The 9,902-nt window shown below is 42.5% G+C and overlaps 1 protein-coding gene across 1 annotated transcript; it reads left to right on the forward strand.

The window, feature by feature from the left end:
• Positions 1–7,645: 7,645 nt before the first annotated feature.
• LOC119429383 lies at positions 7,646–9,643 on the forward strand (the record flags this gene model as incomplete). The annotated part of the gene is made up of 3 exons (XM_037697025.1): positions 7,646–8,366; positions 9,139–9,274; positions 9,350–9,643. Coding segments are annotated over exons 1-3 (1,050 nt in total), but the record flags the coding sequence as incomplete, so codon positions are not given.
• Between the last annotated feature and the right edge of the window lie 259 nt (positions 9,644–9,902).

Below are 9,902 nucleotides of genomic sequence, written 5' to 3' on the forward strand. Positions count from 1 at the left end.
TTTTGTTTGTTGCGTAGGATATTATTTTCCCTCTCATAACTGTTTTCCCAGCCTCCCAGAGTGTACACGCTGATGTACCTGGCAAGTCATTAAACTCTAAATACGATGTCCATTCATTTTTAAAGTATTGTATAAATTCTTCGTCCATAAGCAGTGAGGTATTTAATCTCCAGTTTATACTTTTTGAGATTTCTTTCTTATTATCTAAATTTAAAGTAACTGGTGCATGATCGCTGACAGCAATAGGGTGTATCTTAGTGTCTGAAATGTTGTTCAGCAATGAGTTGCTGGTTATAAAATAATCCAAACGAGAGCAAGAGTGATGCACATGTGAAAAGAAAGAATACTCTTTACTATTAGGATGAAGAGACCGCCATGCATCGCAGAGTCCATAATCACTCATGTACTGTTTAACTACATTTATGGATTGCCAACTGCGTTGAGCTCCTACTGCTCAGTCTGTCTATTTTGTTATCTAGAACAAAGTTAAGATCACCTCCCAGTACCAGTGAGCAATCCATGTGATTTGATAGAGTAGAGAAGAGATCATGAAAAAAAGCAGCATCGTCCACATTTGGCCCATATAAGCTAACAATACAATAGTTTTGACTGAGTATGGATAATTTTAATATTATATATCTACCTTGCGGGTCCATAACTGTGTCTAATATTGTGAAGTTCACATTTTTATGTATTAATATTGCTACTCCTCTCTGTCTTGAGTTATAGCAGGCTGAGAATACATCAGGAAACTCAGGAGATTTTAGCTCATCCACAGTTGACGGTAATTTATGAATTTCTTGGAGTAATACAACATCTGCCTTTAATCTTTTAATCTGGCTAAAGATTCTATTTTTTTTTATGTTGGCTACCGGCTCCATTAATATTCCATGTGACAAACCTTAAGATGCCCATACTTGTGCTTGTGAAAATATAATTTAACCACACCCATTATCACAAATATCAAAAATAGTAAAACACCCAGACAATAACATAATCCTTAATGATTGATTATTTATGATTTATAGATAAACTAAGTGCTGTTTTTGAAGGTAAATCATGGATGTATTCCTTTATGAGGTATTTGTATGTATGTATATGGATATATATAAGCCTTTGTGCCTGTGTGCTAATAATTGTTGAGTCAGAAAAATAGAGACAAAAAAAAGAAAGTGAAATGATAATAAACACGTAAAGATAAAAGAAGAAAAAATAAAAAAAGAACCCCCTTACCATATTAAGTGCCATGCCACCATGTACCACCACCATCTGTGTAACCCACCAACCGAGCTGTGCTGAAAAATTGCATATATATCTGGTAAGTAATATGAATATATATGCTTGCTAATACATTTTAAGTAAAATTAGCAACTGAAAATCATACTTATTATATTATTAATAGAGCCAGGGAGTAACCTCTGGATCTCTAAACAGCTGACCATTGATGTAAAGTTTGTCAACAGCCACAGCAGCTCTTCTGCCCTCGTTTATATTTTTCTTCCTAATCGGGAACAGAACGCGCCTTCTACTCAGAATTTCTGCAGGGAATTGGTAATTCATGCTGTAGTTCGTGTCACGCAGTTCCCTACCTCGGCTTTTTACTTGTTCTTTTTGTTTATAGTGCTCAAACTTAGCTACAATCGGCCGCGGCCGATTGTTTCCAGGCTTCTTACCTCCGAGGCGGTGGACCCGGTGAAAAGTGATGGAATTAACCACGTCACTCGGCAACTTCAGCTGATTCTGGATGAAGTCACGGACGGAGGCCTCAGGGACCTCGTCCGCTCGCTCCGGTATTCCCGAGAAGACGAGGTTATCCCGCATGCTCCGGGCTTGGATATCCAGGATCGATCCTTTTATTTTTTTATTATCCCCGGATAGCAGCGTCATCTCCTCGGTGAGTTGTTTTACCGTTCCTCTAAGCTCCTGATTTTCACTAGCAAGTAATGCTACCTGTTGTTGGCTGAATTCTAAAGACTCCCTGAGGCCTTGAAACTCTTTATGCAACATCTCTACTAACGCTAGTCGGGCATCTAAGCTAGTTAGCTTTTGGTCAATTGATTCCAATATCTCCTTTAAACCTGAATTATCAGGAGACGGTGCCGTAACGCTGTCTGAGCTTCCCTGTCGATGCCGCTTAGCAGTGGGGATGTTAGCTGAACCGCTAGCAGCACCGGATGTTTCTTTAGGCTTACCCATGACCAAGCTGTAAAAACACTCGTCAACAAACGATTCCAGGCTTTCCAAGGTCTCCTCGTCCAGTTTGTTTGATTGAATCAAAAAAGTTTGTTACTAATATTTAGGACTTTCTTAATGATCTTATATTTAATTAAACAGTTTTTATTTAAATAAATACGAACTGACCAAAGTTTTATCATAATACGCACAGTTTCTTCCTAGTTCTCAGCAACAGCTCATTGCACCGCCACACCCACCTAGCGGATGTGAAATGGATCCAGAATGTAGTTTCTTAATATGGTTTGTGTGCAGGATTGGCGACCAGACACAGCCACGAGGAGACCAGACAGGCAGGACGAACGGGAAACAACAGACGGGCAGAAAGGCAACAGGTTAGTATAAAACTTGAACACTCTTAGGTTTGGCTGGCTGTCACAATATTACCAAAGGCAATAAATGTTCGAACGTCGGCTGAACATCTGGTTGTGGCTTAAGTAGAGCAGGAGGTGGAGGTACAGGACTTGGTAGCAGGTGCAGCTAATCAGCCAATTAGTTGGAGAGAGTGAGAAGGTTAAAGGAGAAGGCAGAGAATCCCACAGTGCCCCCCCTCAAACATCGCCTCCAAGCGATTTCTTCTTGGCTGGGTGATCCCTATAAAAAGTGGTGATTAGGGAGGAGTCCAAAATGAAGGATCGGAGAACCTCCGATCGCTCCTCAGGCCCATAGCCTTCCCAGTCCACAAGGTACTGAAGGTTTCGACCCCTGCGACAAACATCCAGCAGGCGTCTGAAAGAATAAACAGGGTCGTTGTCCATGAGCCGGGGGGGTGGAGGGAGGTTGGCAGGTGAGTTGAGCGGGCTGACAGAGACGGGCTTAATTTGGGAGACATGAAAAGTGGGATGTATCCTCAGGGTGGGAGGTAGTTGGAGACGGACAGCTGCAGGGTTGATGACTCTGATTATAGGGAAGGGGCCGATGAACCTGGGGGCTAGTTTTCTGGGCGTATCTTTTAATTTGATGTCTCTAGTGGATACCATACCTTCTGCCCCACCTGATACTTTGGTGCGGAGGAACGGTGTCGGTCGGCAAATCTTTTATTTTGCTCGGCTGTCCGAAGGAGGGCTGTTCTGGTCTGGCGCCAAATCCTACAACACCGACGTAGATGATGCTGAACAGAAGGAACAGAGATGTCAGACTCTTGGGAGGGAAATAAAGGTGGAGGGTATCCCAGATAGGCTTCAAAAGGAGACAGACCTGTGGCAGACGAAGTTTGAGAATTATGGGCATATTCAACCCAGGGCAGGTGTTTGCTCCAGGAGGTTGGGTTGTGTTCAATAACGTACCTTAATGCAGATTCGAGCTCCTGGTTGCACCTCTCAGTCTGTCCATTAAACTGAGGGTGGTATCCCGACGTCAGGCTTGAGGTGGCTCCCAAGGCATGGCAGAAGGCCTTCCAGACCTTTGAAGTGAATTGTGGACCTCTGTCAGAAACTATGTCAAGGGGTATGCCGTGTAACCGAAAAACATGTTTAATCAGGATCTGGACTGTCTCTGATGCTGAGGTAGTTTAACCAGAGGGATGAAGTGTGCTGCCTTGGAGAAGCGATCAATGATTGTACATACAACAGAGTTACCTTCAGAAATTGGTAATCCAGTGACAAAATCCAAAGCTATGTGAGACCATGGACGCCCAGGTGGAGGAAGGGGATGGAGGAGGTCCGCCGGGGGTTGATTACTGTTCTTGTTACAAGTGCAGGTTGTGCATGCGGACACGTACTCCCTGATATCCTTCTCCATGTTAGGCCACCAGAAGTTTCTCTTTGCGAGTGAAACTGTGCGTCTCATGCCTGGATGACAGGAAAATCTGGCAGAGTGAATCCAGTGTAGAACCTTACTTATGACGGCAGAAGGGACAAATCTCTTCCCTGGGGGACCGGTGCCGGGGTCAGGTTCACTCCTTTGGGCCTCAAGGATCTCCTTTTTGATGTCCCATGTCATGACTGCCACCGTGCAGGACTGGGGTAGAATATGACCAGGTGACTCTGTCTCGGATGATGAGAACTGATGGGAAAGAGCATCAGGTTTAACGTTACGTGAACCAGGGATGTATGTGATAGAAAAATTAAATCGGCCGAAAAACAATGACCAGCGAGCCTGGCGGGCGTTGAGTCTTTTAGCCCCTTGAATGTATGCGAGGTTTTTGTGATCTGTCCAAATTACAAAGGGTAATTCTGCTCCCTCCAGCCAATGCCTCCATTCTTCCAGGGCCAGTTTTATAGCCAGCAGTTCTCGGTTTCCCACATTGTAATTTCTCTCAGCGGGAGACAGCCGCCGAGAGAAAAAGGCACAGGGGTGGATCTTACCATCTATAGAGGATCTCTGAGAGAGTACTGCACCCACCCCAGTATCCGATGCGTCCACCTCCACAATGAACTGCCGATGGGGATCCGGGTGGGAGAGGATGGGGGCTGAGGAGAAGAGTGTCTTAAGTTTCAGGAAAGCATCCTCAGCTTCTGGGGACCAGACAAATTTTCGGAGAGAGGAGGTGAGTTGGGTTAGTGGTGTGGCTACCTGACTGTAGTTCTTGATAAAACGTCAGTAGAAATTGGAGAAACCCAGGAATCGTTGGAGCTGTCTCCTATCCTGGGGAGTAGGCCACTCTGCTACTGCTTTAATCTTCTCTGGGTCTGACCGGACCTGTCCTTCTTCAAAAATAAAACCCAGAAAAGTTACAGATGACAAATGAAACTCACGTTTCTCAGCTTTGACATAAAGTTTGATTTCCAAGAGTCTCTGAAGAATAGCCTTGACATCACTAGTGTGTTGAGTCGGGTCTTTGGAAAAAATCAAAATATCGTCGAGATACACAAAGACAAATACAAGCAGAAAGTCTCGTAGGACGTCATTGATAAGGTTCTGAAAAACTGCTGGAGCGTTGGTGAGGCCAAAAGGCATGACCAGGTATTCAAAATGTCCAAGGGGGGTCTTGAATGCAGTCTTCCATTCGTCCCCCTCTCGGATTCTTACCAGGTGGTAGGCATTGCGGAGGTCTAGCTTGGTGAAAATCTTGGCATCTTGTAGCTGTTCGTATACGGAGTCGATAAGTGGCAGGGGATACTTGTTCTTGATGGTAATCTTGTTAAGGCCTCTGAAGTCGATGGAGGGTCTCAAAATCTTGTCTTTTTTAGATACAAAAAAGAACCCTGCACCGAGGGGAGACGTGGATGGACGGATTATGCCTGATTAAGGACTCCTCTATATACTGCCTCGTAGTCTCCCTTTCTGGGCACGACAGGTTGTAGAGTCTGCTGGACGACAGAGGGGCACCAGGAAGGAGATCAATAGGACAGTCATAAGGTCTGTGGGGTGGTAGAGAGATGGCCTCCTGTTTGCTGAAGACCGGGGCAAGAGCATGATATATGGGGGGTACTTTGGAAAGGTCAATTTCTTCCTGGACGGGGGTGTGAAAAGGACCCTGATGAAATGGCCGAGTGCAAACAGTCAACAGAACAAGTATCGCCCTAACGTTCAATCAGGTTATCCCTCCAATCGATTTGGGGGTTGTGTTTAACTAACCAGGGATAGCCTAAAATAAGTTGAGGTCTCGGGGAGTCAAAAATAAAAAACTCACATTTTTCATGATGGTTGCCTGACAGAACCAGGTGAAGGTCTCGAGTCCAGTGAGAGATGGAGGTAATGGTCTGGCCGGTGAGACCTGAAACATTGACAGAATTATTTAAAGGAACCATGGGTAGATTGAGATGTTCGATGATATCTAGAGAAATAAGGTTCTAATCAGCTCCGGAATCAATCAGTGCTTGGATGGGGAAATTTACATTCTTAAAACAAATTATTGCAGGTAGACAAAAACTTTTCTCTGGAGAAGAGGTCACACTACCCACCAATATCTCCTGACCTATTGAGGGTGTCTTCCTTTTAAACGGAGCTGACAATTTCTCACATAATGGCCGTGTTTGTGTAGATGAACAGATGCTCAGATATATTCATCAATTAACACGGATTCCTCATTTTTCTGAACTGAATAAAACGTACATTGAATTTAATGAAATGCAAACGTGAGACGTCATTTATATTTGACCCATCAAAATGAATGCGGTCATTTATTTACAGAATCAAAGTTTAACATCAAACATTTACATTAATTTGGCAAATTATGAAAATAACAACATAAGCAATCAATCAGGAAAAATCATACGGCCATGATTTTTCCGTTGCGTCACCACAGACATTTATGAAAACTGTACAATTATGATCTTTTACCCACACGGATGTGGATGAGCACTTTACACAGACATTTCTAAAATATCTGGAAGAATATCTACTTGATAGAAGAGTTTAAAGATGGGAAAGAAGTTTAGAGGGAGTAAGATGGTGTTTGAGGGAGTGTTGACAGAACGGCACTCTCCGGGCTTTCTTCAGCTTTTCCTTACAGTACACTTAGGTGGTGAAATCGACTCTTTTACCTGGAGATGTCTCAGGCGAGATTCCGTTTAACGCACCCATTCAGCGTCTCCGTAGGATGCTGTTACTCGTCCGGAGTAGCGGCGAGATTCTGTCCCTCACAGCTCACCTCAGTGGAAAATGTTATAATCCCATGAAACTCGGAAGAGCTCTGTTGTCATGTCAGGATCTTCCCGGCCCCCAGAACTGGGCTTCTCCGCACAGAACTGAACAGAACTGAACTCAACCGAACCGAGTAGAACCCTCACAGAACTGGTTAGACCAGGAAGTACCGACATTTTAAAGAGCTCTTTTCCCGGTTCATCTGGGAGTATTCCCATTGGCCAGAACCGACCAGATGGGGTGTGTTTTGTGACGTAAAAGGTTAGAATGCAGCAAGAATTGTTATGGAACAGATCAGAAATGTTCTCACAGACAGAGAGAGTTTTGTTTTGGCGAGTTTCAGAAACAGGTGCCAAAACCCCCCTGTTGACGTCTGAGAGGATATAAACAAGACAGTTGTTCCAACGCATGTCTGCTTCGACTCCTGACCCTGGAACGCACACTTGCATGAGAATTAAAAATCATTACACAGTTAATAAAATTGATTAGTTCACTGCAACATCTAAAATGGTTTGAACTAAGACACTTTGATTATCAACATCTGTAAAATAGTAATGATAATAAAAAAGAGAGTGTTCTTTCACTTGATTATCAAGAAAGAGAGTCTCAGGATGGGTGAACCTGTATCTCTGGATTCAAATCAATGAAATGACAGTTTCTGTCCCAAAAGGTTCTTAAGGTCAAGGGTTTTGACCTTAGGCTTAGTCGTGACATCAGCTTAAGTTCACTACAGTCCCCCCTTTGGAAATCATCACCTGTCCATGGGGATGAATTCCAACTATGAACTTACGCCTTCGATTGTCCTTGAAGCTTGATGTAATCCAGCAAAGAAACAAAAGTCAAAAGTAATCCAGCAAGGAAAACAAAAGTCAAGGTAATAGGCTCTGTGCACATGCGTCCTGAATCACTTCCGCTTTGACCGGATGTCGGCATTCCAGTTTCCGGTTTAATTCCTGTATCCTGTCATCCCAGAGATAAACAACTAAAATGAGTGTTGCTGCGTCAAATAAACAAAAATATAACGTGCGTGGCAGCTTTAGATTTCAGCCGACGGTGTTTGGGTCTAAGGAGCACTGTTGTGTGCCGCTTTGCTCGTCTTCAGGTCGCTATAATAGCCGTTTGAGCTTTCACCGTTTCCCTAAGGAGACAAGCCTTCGTTTGTGCTGGCTGCAAAAAATCAGAAGAGAGGGATTTACGGTAACTCCTCACACCAAGGTATGTAGCCGACATTTCCTGGAGAATGAAGTAATTACTACAGAAAAGGGAAGACGAATTTTAGCAGCTGGGTCCGTTCCATCATTATTTGAGTGGAACAAATACAGCAGGAAGACACGAGCAGGTGTTTGGGAGCGCCGTTGTCGACCATCTAATCCAGAACCTGATTCGGCGGATCCAATTGAGGACAATGAACCACCCGTCATGGTACCTATGGTCGTGGACCATGACTACGGCGCCAGCAGAACCGTGTGTGTTGACCGGGAGCAATATCACAGCATGCTGAGAGAAATTGAGCAACTGAAAGAGCAGCTCCGATCCTGTAGTCTTCAAAAGCCGTTTGGACTGAAACGTTTTTCTACGTCACCAGAAGACATCAGATTTTACACCAGGTCAGAGTTGTAAAATCTAAATATTACGTTATGCCTCTGAAAAAAATTAATACGCTTTGAGTCATTGTATATTTTGTCACATTACAACCAAAAACAATTTCATTGTAATTTTCTTTGAGAGACCAACACAAGTACACACTTACTAGTGGAAATGAAATTATACATAATGTAACACATTATTATTATTATTATTATTATTATTATTATTATTAGTAGTAGTAGTAGTAGTACTAGTACTAGTAGTACTGTATTTACAAATGATACTGAAAAGTGTGGTGTGTAAGAGTAATCGGCTCCCTTTTCTGTAACCAATATTCCTTCAGAAATAGCTTTAATGATTACAAATGGCTATGGAGTCCACCCGTGTGTAAACTAATGTCAAATACAAATACAGCAGCTAGTGACAGCCTCAGGTCGGTGAAAATAGTTGGTTTCTGTGATTAGATGACACACAGGCTGACTATTATGCCATTAGCAATCATCAGGAAACTTATGAAGACTAGAAGTTACTCTCTGATTTAAGGGGGCTGAACATTTGTGCTCAAAATAGTTTTCAATTTATAAAAAAATTACAAACCTTCAAATCATGTATAATTTTCTTTCCACTTTACAACATAAAATTTCAAAGAAAGATATTTATGTTCTTAGTTGTACCGTGTCAAAATTTGAAAACTGTTTTCACAGTTATAAATGTGGAGAGTGACAGTTTATATATATATATATATATATATATATATATATATATATTTTTTTTTTTTTTAATGTGTTTTAGGTTCCCCTCATATGAGCATCTGAAGGCGTTTTGGAACTTGATCGAGGCAGCAACAGCCAAAATGGTCAGGGTCACCAGAGCAAAGAAAACCGACGTCATGAGTACAACAACTGAAACCCCTTTTACCAGACCAACTGTAAGTTACACACACACACACACACACAATGAGAATGCTGGTTTTGAACTAACATTTAAATAATTTTCTGTCCAGAAACTGCTGCCAATAGATGAGCTTTTTCTTTTCCTCTCCTACCTGTCTACTGGATGTACCCAGAGGGAACTGGGCCATCGATTTAACATCCACAGAGCAACAGTCAGCCGCATTATTGTGACATGGGCCAACTTCCTGTACTGCTTATTGGGCTCAATTTGTGTGTGGATGTCTCCTGCAGCTGTGAGTTCCAGTCTTCCACAGGATTTTGATGGCCGCTACAGTGACACACAAGTTATCCTGGACTGTACAGAACTACGGTGTCAAACACCTTCATCCCAAAATGGACCTTTGGTCAGGAAATGGAGATATGAAGTTTGACAGAAAAGCTGATGGCACAGTCTTGAAGAAACAGAAAATGCTGTCATTTACTTACATTGACATTGTCTTACATTTGTAAATAGATATTCATGATGGAAATATTTTGAAACAAATTTGTACATTTGATTTGATCAAACTCCTAATTTAGACATTTCTGCAGGTAAACATAGAAAAAATATCTGTCTACTTTGTGTTTGATTGAATCCATCACATTAGTGTCTGCATAAATTCT

The sequence above is a fragment of the Nematolebias whitei genome, unplaced genomic scaffold (genome assembly GCF_014905685.2).
Source record: "Nematolebias whitei isolate Nwh7 unplaced genomic scaffold, NemWhi1 Nwh_scaf_739, whole genome shotgun sequence".
In the NCBI taxonomy this organism is placed as follows: domain Eukaryota; kingdom Metazoa; phylum Chordata; class Actinopteri; order Cyprinodontiformes; family Rivulidae; genus Nematolebias; species Nematolebias whitei.